At 48.1% G+C, this 16,131-nt stretch overlaps 1 protein-coding gene across 1 annotated transcript in view; it reads right to left on the bottom strand.

Annotated features, from left to right (window-relative positions):
• The window catches only part of DNAH8 (dynein axonemal heavy chain 8), a 1,666,792-nt gene that overhangs the window by 900,798 nt on the left and 749,863 nt on the right, over positions 1-16,131 (bottom strand). The window contains 1 exon segment of the mRNA XM_033937418.1: positions 15,035-15,147. Within this exon segment, the coding sequence (XP_033793309.1) occupies positions 15,035-15,147 (113 nt within the window).

Genomic DNA, 16,131 nt, shown 5'->3' on the forward strand with positions numbered 1-16,131 from the left:
TGTGAAAAGACAGGAGGAACTACAATCAATAAATGCGTGGATAAGGAGATGGTGTGAGGAAGAAGGGTTCCACTTCGTGAGGAACTGGACAACGTTTTGGGGCAAGAGCAAGCTCTACAGGAGAGATGGACTGCACCTGAGCGCGGCGGGAACAAGACTTCTAGCAAACAACATCAAGAGAGGAATAGAACACGCTTTAAACTAAGAGGAAGGGGAAAGCCGACAGTCGACCTAGTGTCGACGATTCGGAAGAAGGTATCCCGTGAAGATACTAAGGGGAAAAAAGGCTGGGAAGAAACAAGGGATGAATTACAGGACTCAACTAACCCAGAAGAGGAGGTTAGAAAGATTGTAGCAAAAGAGAAGACACTAAAGACCGAAGCACAGGGAAAGGAAATGAAGACAACAAAATAACAGGATCTAAATTGCATATATACTAATGCAGGGAGCCTAAGAAACAAAATGGGGGAACTAGAAGCCGTGGCTAATGCAGAGGACATAGACATCGTTGGAATCTCTGAAACATGGTGGAATGAGGAAAGCAAATGGGATACAGCGCTGCCGGGGTACAAGCTCTATCGCCAGGACAGGTCAGGACAGAAAGAAGGTGGAATAGCCCTATACATAAAAGAAAGCATACAATGGACCAGAATAGATACAGCGGAGACGACCAACAAGCTGGAATCGCTATGGGTTAAAATGCCGGGTAGGAAAGGACATGAAATAAAGATGGGCCTATACTATCGTCCACCTGGGCAAACCGGAGATATCGATAAAGAAATGGAAGCTGAGATGAAGCGAGAATGCAAAAGCGGTTACACAGTTATTATGGGAGACTTCAACTACCACGGGATAGACTGGAGTCTTGGAAGCTCAAGATGCGCTAGGGAGACAGAATTCCTGGAGGCTACACAAGATTGCTTCATGGAGCAGCTTGTTAGAGAACCGACAAGAGGAAATGCCACTCTGGATCTAATCCTAAATGGGTTAATGGGACCTGTAAAGGAAGTGGAAGTAGTGGGACCATTGGGAAACAGCGGTCATAATATGATCAAGTTCAAGGTTGAAGTAGGAATATCGAAAAGAAAGAGAACCATAGCGACAACTTTCAACTTCAGGAAAGGAAACTACGAAGCAATGAGGGAAATGGTAAGGAAGAAACTTAGGAACACTTCCAAGAAATGCCAAACGGTGGAACATGCCTGGTCTTTTTTCAAGGACACGGTGAGCGAGGTTCAAAATCTGTACATCCCCAGATTCAGAAAGGGGTGCAAAAAGAGTCGAACAAAAGATCCGGTATGGATCACTAAAATAGTGAAAGAAGCGATAGGCATTAAGAAAAATTCATTCAGGAAATGGAAAAAGGACAAAACTGAGGAGAACTGGAAAGAGCACAGGAAGTATCAAAAAGAATGTCACTGTGTGGTTCGTAAAGCCAAAAGAGAGTATGAAGAGAGGCTAGCCAGGGAGGCACAAAATTTCAAACCATTCTTCAGATATGTTAAAGGGAAACAGCCGGCTAGGGAGGAGGTGGGACCGCTGGACGACGGAGACAGGAAGGGAGTAGTGAAAGAGGAGAAAAAAGTTGCGGAAAGACTTAACATGTTCTTTTCGTCTGTATTTACGAACGAAGACACAACCAACATACCGGAACCTGAACAAATCTTCAATGGAAATCAAACAGAAAAATTAACATCCATGGAAGTGAGCCTTGATGATGTACACAGGCAGATAGAAAAACTTAAAACTGACAAATCCCCGGGTCCGGATGGAATCCATCCCAGGGTTCTGAAGGAATTAAAGGAGGAGATAGCGGAACTACTGCAGCAAATTTGCAACCTATCCTTGAAAACAGGCATGATCCCGGAGGATTGGAAGATAGCCAATGTCACGCCCATCTTTAAAAAGGGATCAAGAGGTGACCCGGGAAACTACAGACCGGTGAGTCTCACCTTGGTTCCGGGGAAAATGGCGGAAGCACTGATAAAAGAAAACATCGATGAGCATTTGGAAAGAAACAAACTTCTGAAAACAAGCCAACATGGTTTCTGCAGGGGGAAATCGTGTCTAACTAACTTATTGCATTTCTTCGAAGGAATTAACAAACAGATGGACAGAGGAGAACCCATAGACATCATATACCTGGATTTCCAAAAAGCCTTTGACAAGGTGCCACACGAGTGTCTACTCCGGAAACTGAAGAACCATGGGGTGGACGGAGACGTACATAGATGGATCAGAAACTGGTTGGCGGGTAGGAAACAGAGGGTAGGGGTGAAGGGCCACTACTCGGAATGGAGCAGGGTCACGAGTGGTGTTCCGCAGGGCTCAGGGCTCGGGCCGCTGCTATTTAATATATTCATAAATGATCTAGAAACAGGGACGAAATGTGAGATAATAAAATTTGCGGACGACACCAAACTATTTAGTGGAGCTCGGACTAAAGAGGACTGCGAAGAATTGCAAAGGGACTTAAGAACATAAGAAGTTGCCTCCACTGGGGCAGACCAGAGGTCCATCCTGCCCAGTGGTCCGCTCCCGCGGCGGCCCATCAGGCCCACTGCCTGAACAGTGGTCTCTGACTAATTTTATAATTTACCTCTAATCCTGTCCCTATAACCTTACCTCTACTCCTATCTGTACCCCTCAATCCCTTTGTCCTCTAGGTACCTGTCCAGACCTTCTTTGAAGCCCTGTAGCATACTTCTGCCTATCACATCCTCCGGCAGCGCGTTCCATGTATCCACCACCCTCTGGGTGAAAAAGAATTTCCTGGCGTTTGTTCTAAACCTTTCCCCTTTCAATTTCTCCGAGTGCCCCCTTGTACTTGTGATTCCCCTTAGACTTGAGCAAACTAGGAGAATGGGCAACGAGATGGCAGATGAAGTTCAACGTTGAGAAATGTAAAGTATTGCATCTAGGAAGCAGAAACCCGAGGTACAACTATACAATGGGAGGGATGTTAGTGAACGAGAGTACCCAAGAAAGGGACTTGGGGGTAATGGTGGACATGACAATGAAGCCGACGGCACAGTGCGCAGCGGCCGCTAAGAGAGCGAATAGAATGCAAGGTATAATCAAGAAGGGTATTACAACCAGGATGAAATAAGTTATCCTGCCGCTGTATCGGGCGATGGTGCGCCCGCATCTGGAATACTGCGTCCAATATTGGTTGCCGTACCTTAAGAAGGATATGGCGTTACTCGAGAGGGTTCAGAGGAGAGCGACACGTCTGATAAAAAGGATGGAAAACCTTTCATACGCTGAGAGATTGGAGAAACTGGGTCTCTTTTCCCTGGAGAAGAGGAGACTTAGAGAGGATATGATAGAAACTTATAACATCATGAGGGGCATAGAGAGAGTAGAGAGGGACAGATTCTTCAAACTTTCAAAAAATATAAGAACAAGAGAGCATTCGGAAAAACTGAAAGGGGACAGATTCACAACAAATGCTAGGAAGTTCTTCTTCACCCAGGGTGTGGTGGACACCTGGAATGCGCTTCCAGAGGACGTAATAGGGCAGAGTACGGTATTGGAGTTTAAGAAAGGATTGGACAATTTCCTGCTGGAAAAGGGGATAGAAGGGTATAAAGTGTAGTTACTTACCTGTAACGTAGGTTCTCCGTGGACAGCAGGATAGTCAGCCACATATGGGTGTTGTCCCAACAGCTCCCAATTTACGGATAAGCTCTCCAATAGCTCAGAGAGATTTTTTTTTTTTTTTTTTCTCTGAGCACGTGCAGTGCCCGGGCACCACTGGGCATGCCCGAGCCCTACCCATTTCCCCCCTGCTTCCCCCTAATCCCCAGGATGTTCCTAGCTGTGGCCGGGTCGGCCATATGGGGAGGCGGATGGGTTGTGTGGCTGACTATCCTGCTGTCCACGGAGAACCTACGTTACAGGTAAGTAACTACACTTTCTCCTAGGACAAGCAGGATGAGTCAGCCACATATGGGTGACTCCCTAGCCAAGGGATGTACCGAATGGACCTGCAATTTAGTGCTCTGTGCATCCCTCACCTGGCTGTGGAGGCCGAGCCGGGCAGGGTAATCAGGCAAAGCAGGCTCAGTTGTGCAAACAGGTTTCTTTAATAAAGTGCTGTGTTAACTGGGCAATAATATTCGCTGAACAGTGCAACTGGCCAATAACCGTCAAAGAACAGTGATAAAAACTAACTGGTCAACAGTACCAATTCGTAATAGCATGTAAACAGTAACAATTCGTAATTGCGTGTAACAATTAGTACTTGCATATTGAACCTCTAGTCTAGACATGTAGTACGGGCTGGCACTTAATCAGTATCTGTGCCCCCCTACTTGATCAGTGCTTGTCTAGGCAGTGGTAGTGGTTGGTGTCCCTCCCGGAAGGGGAGGGCCGCTTGCAAGACTGTTTGGCCGAAAGCATTCGGGGCGTGGAATGCTATGTCGAGGCAGTAGTGCTTGGTAAAGGTGTGCAAGGAGGACCAAGTGGCTGCATTGCAGATGTCCTCTATTGGTGTATGGTGTAGATGAGCCAGAGTGGTGGCTACGGCTCTGAGCTGGTGGGCGTGGGCTCCCACTGGCGGTTCACGCTGCGCTCTTCTGTAGGTGAAGGAGATGCACTGGGATATCCAGCGCGAGAACGTGCGTTTGAGACTGGCCGTCCTGGCCTGTTATGGTCGTAGGAGACAAACAGTTGTGAGGCTTGTCTAGTCTGTTGTGTCCTGTTAATGTAGGTGGTCAGGGTCCGCACACAGTCCAAGGGGTGTCGCTGTAGTGGCTGCGAGCCCCCCTGTGGGTGAATGTAGAGTGCAGGGAGGATGATAGACTGGTTGATGTGGAACGCTGACGCCACCTTCGGCAAGAATCGGGGGTGGGTTCTGAGCACCACCCTGTCCTCATGGAGCAGTGTGTAGGGGGGGTGATGGACCAGGGCCTGGATCTCGCTGATACGTCTGGCCGATGCAATGGCGGTCAGGAAGAGGGTTTTCCAAGACAGGAGTCTGGGGTCTGCCTCCCCCACGGGTTCGAAGGGATCGAGGGTGAGCTGATGCAGCACCAAGTTCAGGTCCCATCCAGGCGGTGGTGGTCTAACCAGTGGGTGCAGATTGGACAGTCCCTTCATGAATCTTGCGAATACCGGGCGTCCCAACACCGGTGAGTTGTCCAAGCCAGCGTGGTACGCCGCGATCGCGCTTAGGTGGACCTTGATGGAAGTAGGTTTTAGGCCCATCTGAGATAGGCTCAGTAGGTACTGCAGGATGTCCGGTATGGGGCAGTTGTAAGGGTCTCGCTGTGTGTTCGTGCACCAGTGGCGGAACCTTCTCCATTTCAATCCGTAGCATTTTCAGGTTGAAGGTCTTCTGGCTGCCATGAGGATGTGCTCCACGTCTTGTGGTAGGTTCATCCTCTCAACATCCATGCGGTCAGGGCTATGGAGCGCAGGTTGTGGTGGAGGGTGGCGCTCCCGTGTTGTGTTATGAGATCTGCGCTGATCGGGAGGCGGAGAGGTGGGTGAACCGCTATCCATTGCAGGAACGGGAACCATGGTTGCCGGGGCCAGAATGGGGCAATCATGATCACCGTTGCTCTGTCCTGGAGGATCTTCTGCAGGACTTTGGGTATGAGAGGTGTTGGTGGATAGGCGTATAAGAGTCCGTGGTTCCAACTCAGGGACAGGCCGTCGGACTGAGACGGCGATGGGTCAGTCTCTTTGAGCAAAAGATCTTGCATTTTGTGTTCAGTTCTGTCGCAAACAGGTCGATGCTCGGTGTGCCCCAGGTGCTGAAGATCTTCTTCGTCACCGCTGGGTTGAGAGACCACTCGTAGGGGTCCAGCCGGCGGCTGAGACTGTCGGCCAGGTCGTTCTGCTCCCCCGGGAGGTAGGTTGCCGGATGGGGCACTGAATGGCGATGGCGAACTCCCAAATGCGGCAGGCTTCCTTGCAGAGCGAGGCTGACCCTGTGCCCCCTTGCTTGTTGATGTAGTACATGGCCACCTGGTTGTCTGTTTGGATGAGGACTGTCCTGCCTGTCACCCATCGATTGAAGGTTTCGAGGGCATTCCCTTTGGCCCTGAGCTCCAGTAGGTTGATATGGAGTGAGGACACCTGGGCAGACCATGTGTCTCCTGTGCGAAGATGGAGAAGGTGTGCCCCCCATCCATGTTTGGAGGCATCCGTGGTGACCACCAGCTGGTGGGGTGGTGGTCTGAATGGTTTCCCCTTCGCTAAATTTTCTCGGGACATCCACCACTGCAGTGTCTTGTGTATGGGTCGGCGAATGGGAATCTTGGTGGTCAGTGGTTGGGTATGCTGGTTCCAGTGACGTCTGAGGTGCCATTGCAGGGGTCTCATGTGTAGTTTGGTGTGTTGGACAACAAAGACCGCGGCCGCCATGTGGCCCAGGAGACGCAGAAAGGAGCGTGCTGATGATGAGCTGCTGGCAGAGATGCGCTGGGCCAGGGATGTCAAGGTGTCGATCCGGCCGTCCGGTAGAAAGGCCTTGGTCTGTGTGGTATCGATGACTGCCCCAATGAATGATATCCTCTGGGTGGGTATCAGATGGGATTTTTTGTAGTTGATGAGGAACCCCAGTTCTTGGAGGAGAGTTATGGTGGTTGTCAGGGCTGCCTGGACCTCCCCTGGTGAGCGGGCCACTATCAGCCAGTCGTCGAGATAGGGAAGGACGCATATTCCCTGCAGGCGAAGATGCGCCGCTGCCATGGCCACGCACTTTGTGAACACTCTTGGGGCTATCGAGAGTCCAAAGGGTAGGGCTTTGTACTGGAAGTGTCTCTCTTTGATCTTGAAGTGAAGATACTTCCTGTGAGCTGGATGGATAGGTACATGAGTGTAGGCGTCCTGTAGGTCCAGCGAGGCTAGCCAGTCGTTGGGCTGTATCAGGGGCAGGACTGTGCCCAGGGAGTGCATCCGGAAGCATTCTTTGTGTATGCACTTGTTGAGATGACGGAGGTCCAGGATTGGGCGTTTGCCCTTGTCCTTCTTTGGCACGAGAAAATACCTGGAGTAAAACCCCATGTTGATCTCCTCTGGTGGCACCGCCTCTATTACATCTGCCTGAAGCAGGTCCTCTGCTAGACGCAGGAGAACTGTCTCGCCTGAAGTTAGGTGCCCCGCCCATTGTGGTGGTTTTTCTGGAAGGCGGGAGTCGAACCGTATGCGGTATCCCCGTTTGATGATGTTGAGGACCCACTGGTCGGTGGTGATTCTGGACCAGGCACTCACAAACAATCTGATTCTGCCCCCCACCGGCCCCTGCTGGTTCGGGGGGTAGTCAAAGGTTCTGCTTTTGCTTTGCAGTCTGCCTTTGATTGCCCCTGTCCCTTGGGCGACGCTTGTCCACGTAGGAGTTTCTATATGGCTGGGAGCGTAGGTTCCCGGACTGCTGCCAGCGTGGTGTTGCGGAGTGGCGTCTGTTGGCAGTGAAGGGCTTGCGATTTCTCTGCTGTCTTCGTGGAGGAGCCCAACGTTCTAGGCCGTCAGAAGCAAGGGTTTGAAGGGTGGTGCAGTCGTTTTTAATGCTGTCGACTGTCTCTTTGACCTTGTCGCCAAACAGGTGTTCTCCTGTGCATGGAGCATCCACCAGGGGCTCGTGGAGGTCCTCGCAGTGCGCCGATGCACGGATCCAGGCCAAGCGCCGTGCTAGGAAAGCCGTTCCCCCGATGTGGCTGGATGTCTCGAAGACGTCAAAAACTGCCTTGAAGAGGTGCTTGTTGCATTCCCCTTGGTCATGGAGGAGGGATGAGAGAGAGTCCTGTACCGGCTTGGAGGCGAGCTGTAGAGCCTGTTTTATCTTTTTTTGTATGGCCTCCTGGTACAGCATCATCTGGAACTGGTGTGCGGCGATTTGTGCGTTAAGCATCGCGCCCTCAAAGGTCTTTCTCCCCATGGAATCTAGGGTTTTCAGGTCCTTCACAGGCGGAGCTTTAGAGGCCGATCGCGCCGTCTTGTGTCTCTTGAGCGCTGAGGCTACCACGATGGAGTTGTGTGGCAGCTGCGGTCTGTCAAATCCAGGGACCGGGAGGACCTGGTACTTTGCGCTCAGTCTCTTAGATGTGGGAGGCCCTGATGAGGGGGTCCGCCAAATCTTGTCTCTGCAGTCAAGGAGGTTCGTATGAACTGGGATCGCAACTGGCTGTTTGGGATAGTCCAGGGATTGCAGGAGGCTGTCATCCTCTGGCGTGGGTTCTGGTGGTCCCCCCACATGGATCCCAAGGAGGGCAGCGAGTTTCTGGATAAACTTGGGATAGGCTAGGTCCTCCGGTGCTTGTGCAGGGGGCTTCGCTGTTGTCTGTATTTGCGATGGCGAAGGGGATCGGTCCGAGTTGTAGGTGCTCAAGAAGCTGTCATCGGATTCATCCCCCGTGTCAATGTCAGTGGCTCTGTTAACTTGTAGAGCTTGGGCGCTGCTCATCTGGGTGCTGGGCTGCTGCGGTGTCTGGGGGGTCCCCTGCTGAGCGAGAAGCTGGGTCAGAAGCTGGACCAGTTGTTGATGGTCAACCCCCTGGCCGGTCATCTGACGCTCAACCCCTTGGCCGGTCGTTTGACGCTCCAGGTGGGGCATTCCCTCCGTGCAGTCCTTGCGTCGCTTGGTCGGTGGTGAGGATGCAGAAGGGCTGGAGGGAGATGGTGTGCTGTATGGACGCCTGCTGCCTCTACCTCTGGATCTGTGTCCTGCAGGGGAGTGGTGATTGGGCCTTCTGTCACCCCTGCCGCGGCTATGCTGGTGGCGGTGGCGGCGATAGGACTCCCCCCAGGGAGATCGGGAAGCATCCCGATGCCGGAGTGCCGGTTCTTAGCCCTGCAGCGCGCCTCGTTGTGCCCCGTTCTCAGGCTGCTTGTAGCTGAGCCAGCATCCTGAGTTGATCGGGGAGGCGTGCCCCTGCGATCTCCCTGCCTGCTGACGTCAGGAGGGGTTCCCCAACGAGTTCTCTCTTCGAGGAGGCGGGTCTGGCTGCTGGTTGGCTGGTTGTGCCGGAGGGGCAGACCTGGGCGGCGATCCTCTGCTGCTGGGAGGCTTGGCCGATCGGGGATTGGCTCCTCCATTGCTAGGGGGCGTGTTAGGCCGGTAGCTGGCTGCTCCTCCATTGGTGGGAGGCGTGGCTGCCTGCAGGCTGGTTTCTCCCCGGGCTCCCTATCCATTCGCTGCTCCCTCGTTGCTGGGGGGCGTGGCTTCACGCTGGATCGGGCTGTGGAGGAGCAGGGAGATGGCGTCGCTTCCGGTCCACACGTGGGGGTAAGTGCGAGACCGGGAGGCGCCCCCAGCGATGTGCCCGCTTGGGCAGAGGCCGATGGTGCTCCCGATGACTTCAGGAGGGGGGGGGGGCCGGAGGGCGAACCCCGATCGGCTTCCTGCAGGGGCTGGCGGCTAGTGGCTGCATGCAGGAGCTCCGGGAGAGATTTCTCGACCGGGCAAGTTGCAGTCGAGGGGGGGGGGGGTTGACTGAGCCAGGACGTCCTGGAGGCTCCTCACCAGATTCGTCTGTGGATCCCCCGCTGCTACGCTCCGATGAGGATGGCTGCTGGAGGAAGATTCTCGGGTCTCACTTCTCTTCAAGAAGTCCACTAGTGCCCTCTTCCTTAGCTTAGTGGAGACAGACGTGCATGCAACACTGTTCCTTGTGCGCTGTGCACAAGCAGCGAACGCACAGGTCGTGAGGGTCCAGTGTACTCATCCTTTTCCTGCAACCCGGACATTTCTTTGATGTTTCTGGCATCTTCAAGATAGTAAGTAGAACAAGTTTTGATTGTAGAAAAAGTGGAGAGCTGTGGAAAAATCCGACCGATGGGAACGGGCGGAAACTAAAGACTGGGGATTAGGGGGAAGCAGGGGGGAAATGGGTCGGGCTCGGGCATGCCCAGTGGTGCCCGGGCACTGCACGTGCTCAGAGAAAAAAAAAAAAATCTCTCTGAGCTATTGGAGAGCTTATCCGTAAATTGGGAGCAGTTGGGACAACACCCATATGTGGCTGACTTATCCTGCTTGTCCTAGGAGAAATAGAGGATCATTGCACAGGTCCTGGACCTGTTGGGGCCCTCGCGTGAGCAGGCTGCTGGGCACGATGGACCTCAGGTCTGACCCAGCAGAGGCATTGCTTATGTTCTTATGTTATCTCTTCCAGTGGTTTGTCAGTATCTCCTTGTGGTCCAAGGAAGGAAACTTTGTTAACCTTAGCATTGACTTTTGTAACAGTGCTGCTTGTGTGGCATTAGGCTATGTAGTGATCGAAAGAAAAAAACAGACCTTTGCACATTTTTGCACTATATGGTGGGTGTATGAGGAGATTCACATTTCCTGCCCAGCTAAGTCTGTGTGAAGTTCCCTTGTACTGTATTTGACATCTATCAAGATCTCTGTTTGGAAGGAAAGATCTAAGCTTAAAAATGAAGTGGCCAGAAGTTATGGTAAAAGCAGATAGCTTAGATGGTTTTAAGAAAGATTTGGACAAATTCCTGGAGGAAAAGTCCATAGTCTGTAATTAAGACATGGGAGAAGTGTCTGCTTGCCCTGGATCGGTAGCATGGAATGTTGCTACTCTTTGGGTTTTGACCAGGTATTAGTGTCCTGGATTGGCTACCATGAGAATGGGCTACTGGGCATGATGGACCATTGGTCTGACCCAGTTAGGCTATTCTTATGTTATGTTCTCATCTGTAGGGGCCTTTGTTTTCACTTCTTATTTTAATGTATTTTTTTTCTAGGAACTTATCAGTGTTTTATATAATGGGAACAAAAATGGAAGAGAATTAATGTGAACTAATTTCTTCAGCTAAATAATTCAATCCACCTCAACCAGACATAGGAGAACTCACACACCCTCCAACCAAAAACGTCAAAAGAAAAAAACTGTTCGACAACCTCCTAGCCATTTGAGTTACAATACTCGACCCCCAACTCTACAACCTATTGACCTCGACCACAGAATACAAAACCTTCAAAAAAGAAATAAAAACCCTTCTATTCAAAAAACACATAAAACCGAATTAACACAATCAGAACTGTCCCAAGTATCACCTGCAACTACTCCATATGTACTTTTGATGTCATGACAATTCAGACATAATTTATGTTATGTTATGTTATGTTTGGAATAATGGTTACATTTATGAGGTTCAATAAAAGAAAATTTTCACTGCCTGTTTCTATTCTGACCATTTATACCGTTTCATGGTTATTACAAAAAATATTTTTTACATGGGGGGCAGGTGGGGAGGGGTGTCAAAAAATGATGGGCCCCAAGTGCCACATACCCTAGGTACACCACTGCTACCCTGTCTTCTGAGACAAAGAATCAACTATCATCCATTCTAAAGCAAATTGAATTATGGATGACCAAATTCAAATTGAAACTCAACTCAGAGAAAACCAAATTTTTCTTGGCAAGCCCAAATGATAAAATTAAAGACTCATCGATTTTCTTGAATGGTCAGGTCTTCCCTATTGACTATTCCATAAAAATTCTGGGAGTTACTCTGGACCGTCACCTTACTCTAAATGTTCACACAGATTTATTGGTTAGAAAATGCTTCTCGATACTATGGAAACTTAGAACCATCCGAAAATACTTTGATGCAGCATCATTCCGCTTATTGGTTCAATCTTCCATCTTAAGCATGCTTGATTATTGCAACATCATTTACTTGGGAGCCTTCTAAAAAAACCTTCAAAGACTCCGAATTATTCAAAATTCGGTAGTTCGACTGATTTTTGGGTTGAAGAAATGGGAACACATAAGCCCTTATTATCAAAAACTTCATTGGCTGCCCCTGGAAGCACAAGTTTTGTTTAAATTTTTTTGTCTTTGTTTTACATCAATATTTGATCTGGCCCCCACGTACTTGGTTTCTCAATTTAATCTGGATAGTTCTATTAGGCCCACACGTAGAATTTATCTGTTCACCTATCCGACAATAAAGGCCTGCCACTATAAAAGATTCCTGGACAGAACTCTCGCCTTCCAGGCAGGTAAATGGAACGATTGGCTGGGTAACATTATCCCGCATTCCTCATCCTACTTCACTTTTAGAAAATCAGTAAAAATGAATTTGTTTAATCGATTTGTAACCTAAGAATTTTAAAGGTTTTCACTTCTTCCATTCTGTAAGCTTGTATTCGATGACTTTGTATGGTGACCACTTCGCTGATTGTCTAGCACCTCTTGTTGTAAACCGCCTCGAACTATCATGGCTTTGGCGGTATATAAAATATTATAAGTACCTTACATACTGACAGGAGCAAGCTGGCCTCTCCGAAAAACCCTGCCTCAGAATCAAGCCATGGTGCAGAGAAGGAAACATAACAAATGCCAACACTGAAAGTCACTATGAACTGCAGAGAAGTTTGTGGAGAAGGCGTCAGTGAAAGGTCATGCACCAAGATTTGTGTGGCAAAATAGCAACCAGAAAAAGCAGTGAAAATGTATATCGTCATAAATAAAAAAAGTAGCCAGTCCTCAGCAAGGGCATAGTTCTTTGACTTATTTAACATCCAAAGGAACCATTATCCCAACCACCTTAGAACCTGTTCAGGGAGGTCAAGGAAGATGAAGAAAAAATTGAGTGGTTACATGATAGAAGCAAAATATGGCAGGATCAAAAGAGATATACCAACTCTAATTGAGTGCAATCAAATACCAGACATCAGGGGATTCAATCCCTACACCTGAGGTTGTGCAACATCACCCTCATTTGCAACTAAAAGCAGAACACCTGAAGCCAGTGGATTCAAAGGCCAAGATCCTACTCTTACTAGGACTAGATCAGTGACGTGCGGTCAGGGTCTTCAGGGGATTCAGTAAATCCCCAACTCTCCAGCCTCACTTTTTTATTTTTGCTCACTTTGATGCAGTTTGATTGGTTAAGCAGACAGCCTGCTCAACCAAACTGCAAAAAGTAAACAAAAAAACCAACAACAACCCAGGGGTCTAGAGCTAGGGATTCACCCAACCCTCTGAAGACCATAACAGTATGTTATTTTTATTTATACTTTCTATGCCACCTTATTCTGCAAAGCAGGTCAAAGCGGTTTACATAGCAATACATTAAAATACAGCATTGCTCTGAATTTGATTAGTTGAACAGCTTGTCCCTGCTGCCTGCTCAACCAATCAAATTCAGAGCTGTGCCCTCAGGGCGATGGGTTAATCACCTGAAGGCCACACACCACTGGTATATAGTAATATAGTAGATGACAGCAGATAAAGACCCGAATGGTCCATCCAGTCTATCCAACCATGTTGAGGAGACACGCCCTCTAGTGGGGCGGGAAGGCACACGCATGCGCGGTGCTGCACTAGCAAACTTTAAGATCTTGAAAAGCTGTCCACGACAGGGCTCCATGGATGACGCCACCCACATGTAGAGAATATGCTGCCTGTTTGTCTTGGGATAAGAGCTTATATGCATGACAGAAGATTGGGACTTGGGTGTGATTGTATGTGATGATTTTAAGGTGGCAAAACAGGTTGAAAAGGTGACGAGGAAAGCTAGAAGGATGCTAGGTTGCATAGGGAGAGGTATGACTAGTAGGAAAAAGGAGGTATTGATGCCCTTGTATAAGACTTTGGTGAGACCTCATTTAGAATGTTGTGTACAATTCTGGAAGGCTACTAAAATGGTATGTGGTCTTCATCATAAGGCTTATGGGGTCAGACTTAAAGATCTCAAGCTGTATACTTTGGAGGAAAGGCGGGAGAGGAGAGATATGATAGAGACGTTTAAATACCTACGTAATGTAAATGCGCATGAATCAAGTCTCTTTAATTTGAAAGGAAGCTCTGCAATGAGAGGGCATAAGACGAAGTTAAGAGGTGATAGGCTCCCGAGTAATCTAAGAAAATACATTTTTACAGAAAGGGTGATAGATTCATGGAACAGTCTCCCAGAAGCCTGAAGAATGGTGGTGGAGACAGAGACTGTCTGAATTTAAAAGGGCCTGGGATAGGCACGTGGGATCTCTCGGAGACAGAAAGAGATAATGGTTACTGCAGATAGGAAGACTAGATGGGCCATTTGGCCTTATCTGCCATCATGTTTCTATTTGTGGCACCTTTTCCATCTATGAAGCTGCATAAATTGGCCACCTTAAATGTGACTAGTTTTATTTGCATATAGAGGAAGGATTTCTGGGCACCAGTAGAGCTCCCAAAAAATATGTAACCACACTTAAATCTAGTTTTCAGAAGTTTTCCAGATTTTGTGATACAAGTGCATGCAAGAAAAGCTGGTGCAAAAAATCCCACGTAAATTCTTTCTGAAATCTGATGCAAAGTCAGGGAGAAAATGTTCTCATGAACTTTCATACCAAAGCATCCAATCTTAACTCTGTGATGAGGAACAGAGTTCACGTGTCAGGGAAAAAATTATCACAAAGAAACAGGAGATGCTACCTTCTCAAGCTAGAAAGGCAAACCCCCCTCCCCCCCAAAAAAACAAACAAACTTTGAAGGTGACCTTAGGTACTCAATTTCTTTATTGTATCTATTTGGACTTGGCAATTACATGTTTGGTCCCTATGGCCTGCCTCAGGAGTCTGAGTAATGTTAATGTGAAAGAAATTGGAAAATATCAACTGATTATTGCCTTTTCAACTATGTCCTGGATAATGATAAACTTAAAAGAGAAAAGCATAGGCTCTTGTGAAACAAATTTGTCTGCTGCTGAACGTGCTAAACCAAAAGTGAAAGAATAATATTATAATTGTCCTTATTTTAAGAAACTGAACTAGAATTGGAAGTAAAGGAGTGGAGTGAATGAGTTACCTAGTAGTACAGTGGCCGGAGAACTAGGTTTGATTTCCACAACAGCTCCTTGTGACTCTGGGCAAATCACTTAATTCGCCATTGCCCCAGGTACAAAATAACTACCTGCATATAATATGTAAAATGCTTTGATTGTAAGCACAGAAAGGCAGTATATCAAATCCCCTTCCTCTTGTAAGAGGTTTTGGACCACAAAAATAAATATACTTTCTACTCAGAAATAAAATTTTGATAAAAATGTTTTTCATAAGTTTTTTTAAAATATAAAACAATACCTTTTTAAACTCATCATCTTTTTCACTCTCATAAGCTTCTTCACCGAAACCAACTGTAAAGTCATCTGTTTCAGTATCATCTGTATCTTCATTATATACCACGTGTTTACTATCTAAATAAAATATATTTTAAAAGTAAATAGGAGTTAATAACAAAATAGATAGTAATGATGGAATGTCTTAGGTGTGAATACATAACTATATGGCTGCAAACTTCAGACCTGGTTTTGATTAATCACTGTTCAAACTGAATCCATCACTTACCATATTTTTTGCTCCATAAGACATACTTTTTTTTCCCCCCCAAAAAAAGTGGGTGGAAATAAGGATGCGTCTTATGAAGCGAATACCACACCCCTCCCCCCCCCCCGTACCTTTTTGTACTCTCCTCCTGATATCTTTTGTATTCCTGGTGCTTCCCTTACTGGACCGCTACAGCAGTGACCTTTTTTTACTCCAGGCGCTTCCCCCGCTGGACAGTTGCTGGACAGTTTAAGTACCTTCTTACTTCTCATTTATAATCTTAATGTATATTTTCTTCAAACCGCTTAGAACCTAACGGATGTAGCGGTATATAAGAAATAAATTACATTACATTACATTACAAGTGGCAGAGCGGCGAACAAGGCAGGCAGAAGCTTCATGCGTGCCTGCCTGGTCCCACGCCGCTGCATGAATGGTTGCCATCAATTATTGCGAGAACTGACAACAGCCATTCATGCAGCGGCGTGGGATCAGGCAGGCGCGCGAAAAGCTTGCGCCTGCCTTGTTCACCGCTCTGCCTCTCGCTGCCACTGCAAAAAATATGGTAACTGCTAAGTTTCAAGGTGAGGGTGCCAGTTCTGTCAAGGTCTGTATGACACTATGAGAATCATGATATGTGTGCTTTGCTCTTAGTATGAGAAGAAATGAAGGGTAAGCATAGAGGAATGATGAGACTTGAAGGTGTTTTGGAGACAGGGGGAGCCTATGGGTGGTTCCTGGATGGAGGCTTCTATTTGTGGAGAGGAGGAGGAGAAGTGGGAGCTCCTTTGGGTCAAGGGGAGGGAGTGGAGGCTGTTCCTTTTGGGAACTGGTCTGGTTTGGGCTTCAGTTTG

Source organism: Geotrypetes seraphini, chromosome 3 (genome assembly GCF_902459505.1).
Source record: "Geotrypetes seraphini chromosome 3, aGeoSer1.1, whole genome shotgun sequence".
Taxonomy (NCBI): Eukaryota; Metazoa; Chordata; class Amphibia; order Gymnophiona; family Dermophiidae; genus Geotrypetes; species Geotrypetes seraphini.